Source organism: Gopherus flavomarginatus, chromosome 19 (assembly GCF_025201925.1).
Source record: "Gopherus flavomarginatus isolate rGopFla2 chromosome 19, rGopFla2.mat.asm, whole genome shotgun sequence".
Classification (NCBI taxonomy): domain Eukaryota; kingdom Metazoa; phylum Chordata; order Testudines; family Testudinidae; genus Gopherus; species Gopherus flavomarginatus.
In genome coordinates this window covers 9,129,227-9,143,010 of record NC_066635.1, presented here as the reverse complement: position 1 = coordinate 9,143,010, position 13,784 = coordinate 9,129,227, and the positions used below count along the sequence as shown (strand labels likewise).

General features: G+C 44.5%; 1 protein-coding gene across 1 annotated transcript in view; it reads left to right on the top strand.

Annotated features, from left to right (window-relative positions):
* MYBBP1A (MYB binding protein 1a) overlaps positions 1–13,784 on the top strand; it is a 73,528-nt gene that overhangs the window by 28,849 nt on the left and 30,895 nt on the right. Inside the window, exons 22-23 of the mRNA XM_050929436.1 lie at positions 452–583; positions 2,502–2,570. Coding sequence (XP_050785393.1) covers positions 452–583; positions 2,502–2,570 — 201 coding nt within the window. The remainder of the gene's footprint in view (positions 1–451; positions 584–2,501; positions 2,571–13,784) is intronic.

Here is a 13,784-nt window from a genome sequence, read left to right as displayed (position 1 = left end):
TTGCCCAGTGAACTGGCAGTCAGGAAACCTGTGTGCTGTTTCTAGCTCTGCCACTGATCTGCTGTGTGGCCTTGGGCAGGGGTCTTGAGCTGTTCTGAAAATCCCAGTGTCGATCCCTTTCTGTGCCTTAGTTTTCCCTACCTGGATGATGGGGATAAGAATAGTTACCTTTCATAAAGAACTTGGAGAGCTATAAATGAAAAGCACCAGGTAAGAGCTGAGTGGTCTTGATCCTGCATTCCTTGCACACTCAGAGCTCGTGTGAGTTTGGGGGAGTGAGGAAAATGCTGAGGGTGGGCCCTTGATAAGGCATGTTGTTTGGGACAAATGTATAAGTTACCCAAGAAGGATAAGTTTTGGTAATCTCAACATGTGCTCCCTGGTGCTCTGGTGTAGATAGAATCGTTCCCATTGTTTCACAAACCTCATATTTTCTTGCTGCCCTTTCCAGCTTTCTGGCACAGGCATTCTGGACCTGAAGAGAGTGACCATGGTGTATCAGGAGGCATTGAGTGGATTCATGACCAGGCGGAAGAGTGCCCTCACGGGGTCTATGTTTCTTGATCTCTTCAACCGCTTCCCGGTAAGCATTGCTAGGAATGTGATACCCTGTGTTCCAGGGTAAACCCTCGGAAAACAATGGGTTTTATTTTCAGTTCATTGCAGGCTTGCAAAACAGCTGTAAGATTTACAAGAATGCAGCTTGCTATGTCTAAGAGGCAGAGGAATGAACTATTGTTACCCTTTAACATTAACACGTCATTGTACGGGGGGTACTGGCATAGAAATCTGAATTGAATTGAAAGGCCATACTTTTTTGGATGTCTTATGAGGCCCTAGACAGATAAAATCTGCCATTGTGTATTAGCTTGATACATGTACTCAGGACGGCAGGGATGCATTAGACTTGCAATTCTAGTCCAGCTGCCTCCGGGCAATGGCTTTTTATCTGCACTCACAAGGTGTGTTGAGTGTCTGTATTTTCTCAGTCTCCTGTAAAGTAGACTCCAGTGGACATATTCCAACCTTGTTGGTGAAACAGTGTCATCACCCCCAAACTTTTGGGATTGGCAGTGGATGTTGACTCCTGCAGGCTTTGAACCTCTGCACCTAATTGGAACTGGTACTCCTTATACAGGCTGCTTCTAACCCTCCTGAGCCAGTTGGCTTTCCAGGAGTCTGTCCAAGAAACAGTTATCTGAACCCCTTCCCTCCTCTTGACAGCTAGAGGACACGCCCCTCCTGGTACTTCAGATTCACAGAGGCTTTCGGGTAAAGGAGGCTCTGCTTTAGAGGGGCCCTTTCTCCAGAATCTTCAGCACTATAAACCCTCTCTGGGGATGAGGCTGACCTTGGTGTGTTGAGCTCAGTAAGCAGTATTTGTCCTGAACACATGTCTCTTCTCAAATAAAACCTCAGACCTGCATCTCTCCCAGGGCTGCTGTGGCAGTTTGTTTATCTCCTTGGAGTGCAGTGGTGTTTGCAATAAGCTGTGATCATGGAGATCATGGGGCATCTGAGCTGGGGCCATCAAGAAATGGAGGTGATGGTTTATATTACCAAAAAAAAAAAAAAAAAAAAAAAAAAAAAAAAAAGGCCAAACCAAAACCCACAAAATTCTGTGATGCTTCAGGTCCTTTGGGAGCGGGGGGAATAGCTACTGGACAGCTGTCTCCTGCCTGTTTAACTAATCATAGAGGTGCTAAAATGTCAAACTGAGAATGAGACATTTTCAGATTCTTTACTTAATTCAGCTCTGGCAAGGGGGAGCTTCTAGAAGGCTGGTTTCCTTGTGGGCCAATGCCCTGCCCTACCCTAATTGACTAGTGAGAGATGGGAAAGGCAAATACACTCTATCGGCCAGAAAGTCTCATGTGTGTACTCCCGGCTCTTCCATTGATCTTGGGCAACTTGCTTAGGATCCGATTCTGCAACATACCAAGTGCTCTTGGTTCCCATTGGAGGCACCAGGAGCTAAGGGCACGGAGTTGCTTTCAGGATCATCCCTTAAACCTCCCTGTCTGATTTTGTCCATTTAAAGGTGATGGTTTATTAGGGTGTTGGGATGTCTAGTGTCAGTTTAACCTGTTACCAGGCCTGTCTATTCACTGAGTCATGGGTCTGAGTTCCCTCCTGAGTGTCTATGGTTTTTAATAACCACACAAAGAGTAAGGAAGGGGTTCATTATAGACAAGCCCTAACTCTGAGTATTCCCATGTATCAGTGGGACAGTAGAGGTGCCTAAAATGTTGGCAGGATCTGGGCTTAAGCCCACAATGGCAGAGCATGAAATTGAGACCCTACTGAAGACAGGGGGAGTTTTGCTACAGACTTAACTAGAGCTAAGGTTTTGCCCAGAGTTGTTGTGAGTAAAGCTGGTTACCTTTCCAGTAACTGGGTGCTGAATCAATGTACAAAATTTAGGCCTTTTTAAAAACAAACAAACAAACAAACTAGGCTTTGCAGCAGGGCACTAATGGCCGGGCCCTTCTTTGTTACAGGTCATGTGTAAGCCGTTAATAGACACCCTCGTCAAGTCCATCACAGCGGGAGCAAGGCAACATCAGCAGGTAAGAAGGAAAACAAGGAAGTAAAGCTGCATTAAGCAGCAATTTGGAGTTGGCACTTAATCACGTTGGCTCAGCTGATGCTCTATGGGTGTATTGCTGCCTTTGGAGTTGCCCAGTTCTGCAGAGTGGGCTTCCCAAGGAGGGTTCTCTTGTGGCTGTTGCTTTCCCGTTGTGAGTATATGAGGCAAATTCTGAGGTTTTATATTTTCCTGGTCACTCCTTGTGTTCTCTCAGCTAATGAGCTTTTTCCCTCCTGCTTTTTACTCATTAGTTCCATCAGGGTGCTTGACACCTCACAGGAGTGCTCACCTCACAGCGTTGAGCTGATATTATTGTAGAAGATGCCTGATTTTCCTTGCCTTTGAATCACTGCTTGATGCTTTGTGGGTCAGAAGCTCTTTTTATTAACTCATCATATTAGAAAATATCTGCTTCCTAAAGTCAAGTGCCTGCAATCCCAAGGTTAGCCTCCTGCGCCCTCCAAGTAATGTCTTCTCCTCAGCGACCCAGTTCCAGCTATCCTCGGCTTCCCAGGCCACGTAGTTCTGTGTTTAGTTGGAAAGCTCCTGTACTATGGAACTGTTGTGTGTTTTTGTTTTTTTTTCCAGGTTAATTGTGTGAGCTGGGCTTTGCTATATGTGTGGTGTCTTATTGATAAAACGTGACCGGGATGGCTGCCCACTGAGGCTGCTTCACGCCCACACGATCGAACCCTGTCTTTCAGGACTTTTATACCTGCAGCCATCACTGTGACATCCAAGTGCCTCCCCTGAAAACCCCTCTAGGCCAGTGGCATAATCTCATTAAATTCCCTTTCTTAGCTGTAAAGTGCATCTGGCTGATAAACCCACGGCCTGCAGTGACCTTACTCTGTTATCCTTTGATCATTAACAGCAATGGAATTAAAACGCGAAGGGCCTTCATCTATACTAAGGCTGCCTGAGGTTGCCAGTGTAAATGAAGTTTACTCACTCTGAGAGGCCCCTGTACGCTGCCAGAGCGACCTTGGTGTAAATGAGAACCAGACCCAAAGTGACTTTGGTGGATGAAAATGAGAACGGGTTCCGTTAATAAGCAAATTCATTAATTGAGGCACGTTCTCGGTTCTGTCCCTGAGAGACTGTGCAGCCTGCCTAGCAGAGGGCTTCGTTTGTGTTACTATCTCGGCTTCTTCCATGGGAAATAACAACTCGTTCCTGTAGGGATTCCCATGGTAATGTGTGAGCTTCATTTCAAGAGAGTATTTAGCTGAATAGGCTCTGGGTGCATGGGAGGGGGAGAACATGGACTTGGCTACACTGTGCTGATAAAGAACAGGTGGAAAGCCTGGAAAAGTGTTTTTTTGGAGTCTGGAGTAGCAGTTAACTCACTGCAATCACCCCCTGAATTACCCAGGCTGCATCCATCTCGGGACGTTTGGTTTCTTACAGTCAAAATTTCAGTCTGGGGTGTGCTGGGGGGGTAGAAGGTACCTTCTGTTAAATCTTCCTCTCCTGATACTAACTGACTTTATTTTGCCTAGGGATGAGACCCAAAGGGAACACCCCATCCCCTTACCCGTGGTGTAGGAAGTGTGCCAGAGATGGGGGGAGCTGAGCACAGGAGGGAGCATCTGCATAGCACTTGGTGCAGCTCTGAGCTGCCCTTGGGAAACTCATGAATTAGAACAGCTCCATGGCAGATCTCACTTATACACAGTGCTATTCTGCCCCAGAATCCAGGAGGTGAAAAAATGGAGTAAAGCCATCTTTGGGTCACCCTGAACTGTGCCTGGAAACATAGCATTTACTGGACTGGAACCGAGCGGAGGTCCATCTGGTGGAGTATCTGATCTCCAATGTCAGATGTTATGATATATGTCCATGCTATGATAAATCTGGATATTCTTGATAGCAATATGAATGTCCTTGAATCTTGTCGAGTCCTTGGCATCAACGACTTGAGTTTCACAGAATCTGACCCCTTATTGCTGTGAGGGGACCTTGTACTTTCTGCAGGGATATGTTCAGGCTCTGTGGGGCATGCAGAAGCGATTGGGTCTGCTGACAGGTGTCTCTCCTTAGCCTGTCAATTAACCCAGCAGGCTATCATCAGCTGAGCTGCTGCTAGGCAGAATGTCCCAGCCAGAGCCTGCAGGAAGGACTCCTGCCAAAGGAACAGGGTGAGTCAGACCTGGGTTTGAACTTTTGTGTTAACCTTTATGGTTACCTTATGGTGAAAGGAGCGTGAAGCCTGTTACCCTGGGTTAAGGGGAGGTCCTCTAGTGGATTTGTTCAGTTGAACCCCTAATGTGGGGAGACATGGCACAGTCCTGTACTTAGGATATTGAGTGTCAGGAGATGTGGGTTCTATTTCTGGCTTGGCCTCTGGCCTGCTGGATGCCCTGGGGCAAATCACTTCCCCTTTCTGCTCCTCTCTCACTGTTTGTGTGGCTTGTCTGTTAAGATTGTAAGTTCCTGAAGGCGGGGACTTTCTCTGGGATGTGCCTGTCTCGTGGCTAGCAGAATGGGGCCCTGCTTTTGCTGTGGGGCCTCTGATGCTATTTTCATAAAGGAGTTAAGAGCTACTAATAATGGGTAACATAAACATCTGTGTGTGGGGAGGGAGGTGAGAGAGGCAGACACGCACAGCAGGCTTTCTGTGTTTGTACAGGGCTTAGCACAAAGCAGCTCTGACCTGGTCAGCCTCTAGGCACTAGCACCATGTTTAAATAATAACTGTCCATTTGTAGACCCAGTATATGGCTGGGGTATGTATACCTTTACATAGCGTCTACAAAACCATTCCAATTGTTGGAGAGGGATTGAGTTGGGAGACTGGTGCAGGCTTTTGAGCAATGCTGGATAGTTTTAATGCAGCAGGCTTTGTTTAGGAAACTCATCAATGCAGATTAATGATGGAAGGATCTTTTGAAGAGAAGAATATATGCCAGATGCAGAAAGAGGATGGCCCAGCCGTTCAGGGGCTGGTCTAGGACTTTGCATGGGTACAAGGCCCTGCTCTGCCACTCACTTCCTCTGAGACTTGGGCAAGTCACTTAATCTCTCTGTTCCCCATTGGTGAAGTGTGGATAATAGTATATCCTGCACAGGGGTATTGTGAGGATAAATACATCAGATTGTGAAGTGCTCATCGTCACTACAGTAATGAGGGCCATACAAGTACCTAATAAGTACATTGTATTGACCCTTCTTATAATTACTACAGAACCAGGTCTCTCCTGGAGGAGTTCTGGGGAGGAGGTTGTGGAAAATGAGGCCTGGTCTGCTTATAAAAACACGTCAGTTGAGTGAAAAAGGTGGTTTTTAAACTGATTCATTTAAAATGGTGCCACTTTGTGTGCAAGTCACTTCTCTCCCAGGGCTTCAGTTTCCCTGCCTGTGATATGGAACTGATGATGCTCATCTCCTTTGTAAAGCACTTCGAGATCTATGGAAGTAGGTGGCATTAATTTGTCGGTGGGAGCTCTTAAATCAATATAAACCTGGCTCAGGGGTTTAGCCTGTGCTGGTAAATTTGCAGACAAGCGAAACCAGTAAAGCCAGTTTTAAACTGGTAGAAATGTCGGGAGCATGTTTTGAAACCAATTCATGTTTAAACAAGTGCTACTTGTGTGAGTAGATAAGGCCTGAAATTCCATGAATGTTACTCCAATCAAAGAAAGAAATTGTACATCCGTCAGCCGAACTTGGATACCTGGCAGGAAACTGGAACAAATTATTAAACAATCAGTTAGTAAGCGCCTTGAAGATAACAAGGATATAAGGAATAGCCAGCATGGATTTGTCAAGAACAAATTATGCCAAATCAACCTATTATCCTTCTTTGTTAGGGTTTTTGGCCTAGTGGGTAGGGGGAAAGCAGTAGATGTGATGTATCTTAATTTTATTTAAGGCTTTTGACACAGTCCCCCATGACATTCACATATTTCAGCTAGAGAAATCTGATCTAGATGAAATTACTGTAAGGTGTGAAATTCGTTGCCTTCTGGTACAGTGCTCCGAGACCCTCTGCTAGAGTACAAAGCATTGACGTTTGTAGTTGGATACAGTAGTCGCATTCCGAATGCTGTTTTTCTTCTGAGCTAGCAGCAAAAGAACAGGGACTGATGCTCCAGACATGCCCATCTCCAGGCTAAAAATCTGCAAGCCGTTTGAAATGAATCCCCATCTGCTTGGTACTGCTTGGCATCTGCTCCCTCTACAATGTCTTTCAAAGCTTTATTTCCCTTCAAGGGCTTGCGGGGAGCGAGCTGTGCTTTTACATTATAAAAATTCACAAAGGCTTAAAATCTTTAGACTCTTTTGTTAATTGCTACTCTTGCAGCACTTTCTACTATTGCCCCTGAAGCCATGCGTATAGTACATTTAGCTCTCCACTGTAATGCCCTCTATGAATATGGCCTATTGCATGTTTATTGGGACATTAATTTACTGTGCTGCTGCTGCTAGCAGTAGGGACTTCTGAATAAAAATTGGTTAAACAAATTCTGGATTGCAAAGGATTATTCATTGAGCCTTTAGACCTGCTTGCATGTGTATGTATCTGTAAGGTTTTCTTACAAGTCAGAGCAATAATTACTGGAGCTGGTATGTTATAGGCCAGATCTTCCACAGGGTTCAGCTCATTGGATGCAGTTCAGGGTGCTGAGCACTTGAAAATACTGCCAGCTAACCTTGATCCTGCACCCACTGAAACTAATGACACAATTGGTGCATGATCAGGGTCATTGTTTATATGGAAACCATCTGCATGCAGTGAAGGCCTTGACAACTGTCCTTACCCTTAGCGGAATGTAACCGTACTATTTCAGATTCCTTTTTACACGTGTGCACACACAAAGGTAGTACAAGCAGAAGTGGCAGTGAGCAGGATGCTCTTTGATCACACACATTAGCATAGAAAAATAATACAATGTCTTATGCCGCCAACGAAACTGCTTGTGTCAGACCTTTGAACTAACCTGCCGCTATTGAATTGCATCGAACTTCTGGTGCATATGGGTCTGTTGGCAGTTCTGATGCTTGCAATTAGTTAAGCAGAACGTGTATGGCATGTTAACAAGCATGGGAGGCATGCTGCTGTCTCTGCTGTTCTGTTGACTATATGGGACACTGGCTTCTAGGGCTGTCAGCCAGACAGTTTCCATGAGCACTAAACTCCTTCTTTTAAATTCTATTTTGAAATATATGTGCATGGGTTTATTTCCCTTCTACTTCCCTAATGCAATTTGATCTTCTTGCTGCAATTTCCTCGGGGAACTTGACCTTCAAATTACTTCCTTGTGCTTTGTTTCACTGCATGCAGAATTGTTTTTCAATGAACTCCTGATTGTTTTTGCTTATTGGGCTGCTGGAGTATGAACAGGGGATTGAGGTGTGTATTTCATTCTAGAGATGGTTGCACAACTCAGCTACATACTAAAGCTCTCCTGACCCTCAGGTGAGAAATGGCTTCCTGCTTTATTTTAGCAACGTCAATACATGGTGTGAGTAGCTGAAGTAACACTGAGTTGAGTAACTGCCCGTGGCCTTGGATGCATCCCTCTGAAGCTATTAATGTGGTGTTTGTTAAAGCCCCTTAAGCATCATTGTGGAAAGGGCTGAAAAACAGAAAAGTCTGATTCTTCTTTATAAGATGGGATCACTTGGAGGTTGTGGCAGCGATCAAGGCTCTGTTGTGCTATAGGCAATGTACGTGTACATGAGACTGCCTGTGACAAAGAGCTTACTATCCAAATAGGACAAAGAGAGAGTGGAAGACAAGAAGTGCTGTTTATCCCCTTTTTACTGATGAGAGAACTGAGAGAGTAAGTGATTTGCTCAAGATAAAATAGCGAGTCTGTGGCAGAGCTGGGAATGAAACCCGGATCTTCTGAGTTTCAGTCCAGTGCTTTGACAATGAGCCCCAAGCTCTCTTTGGAAGTAGTTATATGCTTATACTGGTGCTCATTTGCTGTTATTACTGTAGGGGCTTGTGTATACAGGAATACAAACAAACTGACTACATCTGTGAAGAATGCACATCAGTGAAAGCCCATTTGGGACCCTCTGCTCCACACCACGGAGGGCTCTCATTCCATCAAGGAGGATTAAACTACAGTGAACTGAAGGCCACTTTATTTCTGAATGAAAACATCCATGCATGGGTTTAATGTGCTTTAACTTACGTGTGGTAACTTCCCCGGTGAAGTTAATCATTGTAGCACCCTGTGTTGACCAGCCCTGGGTCTGTTGCCATCATCCAAGCAGAGCCCTTGATCTGGATAGACGGTTGATGCATTCCATTGAGACAGTAGCAAAATGTGCTTGGTGTTCGGATGATTTTGGTGAGGGGTAATAGTCATTTAGGTGTGTCCAAACAGAGCACTGAGCCTTTCACGAGGGTTTAAGTAATTTCCCTGCCATTTTCCAAAGAGAAACTAAGTAGAAAGTGTTTGACTGTCTCGAAAGATGTCCATGCACGTACTCTGAATCTCCTGGTGTGAGGCAATGTCTGTAGTGAAGACTTCTCTTTTAAAGGCTGATCCAGTCATTTTAAACTTTAATGAACCTTCCAGTGTGGAAAGGCTTTGGGCTACTGGACAGAGTGACCAGACAGCAAATGTGAAAAATCAGGACTGGGGTGGGAGGTAATAGGAGCCTATATAAGAAAAAGACCCGAAAATTGAGACTGTCCTTATGAAATCGGGACATCTGGTCACCCTACTACTGTTATGATGGCTCTGGGCTGGCGGTGGGGAAAAGAACCTTTTGCTCATAGCTTGAATCTTCTCAGACGGGTTTTGATGGTGGTTCAGTGGCATGTGTGACATTAGTTTCTAGTCTCAGTCTGTTTCCTAATGAAGAAGAGTTCATCCTGCAAAACCATCCATTACCATGGATAAGAATAAGTCCTCTTATCAAGTGTCTCAGTGGAAAGCCGCAAGATTCCCAATCTCAAGACCTTTTTCCAAGGCTGGGCTAATGGAATAATGTGTGTTCCATGGCCTGTTTGTCTGGCAAATATTCATCATTGTGTGTGTTGTACAGTTTGTGCTGTGTGTTTGTTTAAACACAGTAATCTGGAGCTTTTGTGTTCACCTCACAATGTACCAGGTGAGGTGCAAAGGTGACTCACCTGCTTTTTCTCTGTGGAGATTAAGGATGCAGGGGTGGGCCAGGGAAATAGAATAATATTTTACTTGTCCAGCACAAGTTTCTTGTCCTTGGGTGATTTGGCTAGAATTCTGCAAGGCCTTCAAGTAAGTGCATAGCTGACATGAAACAAAAAAACATCAAATCACTTTCCTTGGAGCATTGAGGCTTCAATTGGCATGGAGATGGAACTCAAAATATTACCTTTTGTCAATATATATTCATCACTGTTTCAAAATCCATTTTCTAAAGCAGCCCATGATGGGAAACACTTTAAAATATATTTAATCCAGAATATACTGTAGGCAAGTCACTGATTATTCTTGGTGTCTCCGGAGCCTCTTTAAGAGTTCTAATGTATGTAGATAAACTTTGCAGAATCCAAGTAATTCTGTGCCAATGCTGCCTTTGCCATGAGAGTGAAAAATGATCTCTAAATCTTGCCAGAAGTGGTCTTGGCTGGGTGACAGTAATGTATTTGAACAGTTTGTTTTATATGAATTTTTTAAGTTGAAAAACAATTTAATTTTAACACAGTAAGTACAGCTAAAGAGCTGCACAGCATCAAAAGCTGGCACCTCCCTGGGTAAGCATATATTTCTGTCCATGCTTGTGATCAATAAATGAATTATTATACTAATGCACCTTACTTTGAATGCGTTTTATAGATGTTTTCCAGCGGGTGGTAGGAAGAATTTGTTACGGAATAGTTTGCATAAGCTACTATTGGTAATGAAGCAAATGTGAAACCTGCCCAGATTAGTGCCATTGCCGTTTGTACTCCACCTCCTTTCCTTTTGGAATGTGACTTGAGAAGGGAGGGAGGGTGGGAGATGATATTTTCCAGATCTCAATAATTTAAAGCGGCCTCCTCTCTCTGTTCTCTGCATTGTTCCAGGCAGGGTACTTGCTGTGTATTTCCCTGGGGGAAGAGTTCTTTCACAGAGCTTCCACTAGGGGGCAGGCTTGACACCATGTCCTGCAGAGACGGTGGACTGTGTAGAAGCTTCAGTTAACTAGGGGAAGTGGTATGGTTCTTTATGCAATGCAGTATTGCAGCAGGTGTAGCCTGCAGACCTCTGTTTATTTTTAATCACGGCAGACGATTTTTTAAGAGCAGAGGTATCTGTAAAAGTCAGGGGTGTCTGCACTGAAACCTGATTGCAGTTTTCTGACTTTTTTTTTTTTTCTTTCTCCTCTTTTGCTTAGAGAAGAGTGGTCTAGGCCAGTTGGGTTGAAGTGAAGGAAAAGCTGAATTTAGGCGTTAATCCCACAGTGCTGAGCCACTCTGATCCTGATCCAGCAAAGCACATAAGCGTGTGCTTAAGTTTAAGCATGGGAGTAGCCCCTTTGGCTTCAGCTGGAATATTCATGTGTTGAAAGATTTTGCTGATCGGGGCCAGAGTGCTGTGCTTCTGGCAGGATCAAGCCTTTAATTCCTAGATCTTTGAGCTGTACTGTGGATGTAGATCCATCTCAGCCTTCCATTTCTGCAGTGGATTTGTGAATTTGACACCCTGTTGTTTGCCTCAGGAAAACGCAAAGAAACCCGTTTTTCCCTCCCATGCTGCTGCTGCTGCTGGAGTCTATACGTAACCTCTGATGTTATTTGGAAACGTGTCTTGTGCCATTTTTAAATGCAACCTTCTGGCCTGAGTTGCTTTATAAGTCACTTTTTGTTTTCACTTATTCAACTGGGCTGATGTAAAATTAAACAAGTACCATATTAACCCCATTCAGGGGAGTGTGAAACCTTTAAATAAGCAGGGGTTCCAGAGGAGCTAATGCACAAGTTTCCATTGTGGTACATAGCTGTGTTCGTTACCAACTAGGGTGTGTAAATGGGGTTGTGCTACATCTCAGCCAGAAGTGTGGTTTATTTTGTGCACTCAAACTCTCTTGGGAATGCCATACACACCTGTGTGCACCTCCTCTGAAAGATCATCTCACACCTGTTTTCCCCTCGGTGGTGGTGGTAATTTTTTTTCTGGTTGCTGTGTGATGGCTCTGGAGTGGCCTGTTTCAAATGTTGATCAGAATCTATTTTCCAGTGGACAGATGTCTGCATTGCACACTTAGAAACCCACAACTGGCACTAGCCTGTCTCAGCAGAGATGTGAAGACAGATAGACTTGGGGGTTTGAAGCAGTCTTGAGGTGGGTCCCCCCGCATCAGGCTTCTGAGGCAACTTGATGGTTTCTTGATGGCCAGGTGGAGAAGCTTGCACTGCTGCTGCTGTCTGTGCATAAAACAGGTGAGATTAGGTTATTGCTCCAGCTCTTTTGCTCCAGCACCTTTGACAGAATCTAGACACGTGCCATCTCTCTGGGCCAGATTTTCAATAAGAGCTTGACTGCCATTCAGACACCTATATACATGGACAGATTTTGGGGTGCTGAGCTTTGTTTGAAAATATGGCCCTGCCTGTGTGTCATTACTTATTTGTTGTTGTAGCTGTGTTGGCCCCAGGACATTAGAGAGACAAGGTGAGTGAAGTCATATCTTTTATTGGATCAACTTCTGTTGGTGAGAGAGACCAGCTTTTGAGCTGTGCAGTCTGCATGAAGCCTTCATAAATAAGAGCTTTGTGTCACTTAAAAACTTGGCTTGCTCACCAACCCAAACTGATCCAATAAAAATATATGACTTCACTGATCTTGTCTCTGTCATTTTTATATTGCCGTAGCATCTAGGAGCCCTAGTCGTGAACCAACACCACATTGTGTTAGATGCTGTACAAAAACAGAACAAAAGGATTATCTCTGCCCCAGTTCTCTCCTTTTGTTTTGGTTTTTTAGTGGATGTAAAATACTCACTCTGCTAGGTTCTTCATATTTGATTGCAAGATGATGGGTTTCTCTAGCAAATTCGCAGGGATAGAGGAAGGGTATTTTTTTTTCTTTTTTGTTACTCCATCAGAATGGAGGCTCTGTGAAGGAAAGAGGAACTGCACACTGGTGTGGCAGAATGCATTTCACAGTGTTACGGGTTACAACTGATAACCAGAACTTTCATCAGCTTTCCTGGCTGGAGTCATTCACTGGGCTTGTAGTAGCCCAACCTGTCTCCAGTGAACTAGTTTGCAATGAGTTACAAGCCTGAGTGATTTCTTAATCTACTGAAATCTATTTGCCATCTGAGGTTTTTAAAGAGCCATGCTTTCTGCTCCTCCTGTTAAGCAAAGCCCTTTGGTCTAGTCAGTGGAAGGGTAGATGTCTTTGTGGAACAAGTGGGATAAATTTGTTCAGTTACAAGGCTATTGTAACATATTTAATAATAAGAGTGGAGAAAACGGGGGGGGAGGGACTCTTATGTCTGCTTATTTTGATGCAGTGGGTGACTGACTGGCTGGATCATCTGGATTTAAGTAGCATAGATGGTACAGAACGTTTTATGGTTTTTAGGGTCAAATCCTGTTCCATTCAAGTCACTGGTGACTTTGTCTTTGCCTTGAATGGGACCAGCATCAGACTCTAGAAGAGAGATCACTGCTTTGCTCTCAGATTTGTATGTGGCTACTGTTCTGTTTGCTGCTTTTCTTTCACGTACTGCAAAGCCAAAAATGGCAGGGAGAGCATATGTGCAGTGTTAACTCTTTTCTTGGAGTTTGATGGGTGAAGGAAGTTTAGATTCTTACAACCTGCGACGAGAGATTGTTGTATAGCCTTGACTACTCCATCCTAAACAGGGCCTGGAATGCGTTGCTGATGGCCACCAGTGAAGGAGGGATGGAGGCTGTAATACAGACAGAACTGCCAGGTACAGCAAATCCTGTCTGTGCTCTGGTTGCTGTGGTGCGTGCAGCTGAAAAATTATGGCTCTCCTATTTTGCCAGTGAAGATGCAGTTAGGGCCCAGTCTTGCAACTTGTGAGAGTAGTTACTGACCCCACTTACAGAAGCCATCCTCTTGACATCTGTAATAACAATAATGCCGAGCTGTTACAGAATGCTTCTATCCGGAGATCCGAAGTGCCTTACGGAGTGTTGTTATGCCGGTGTTAGAGATGGGGAAACCGAGGCACAGAACCCTGATGTGACTTGCCCAAGATACCCCACCAGGCCAGTGCCAGAGACCCC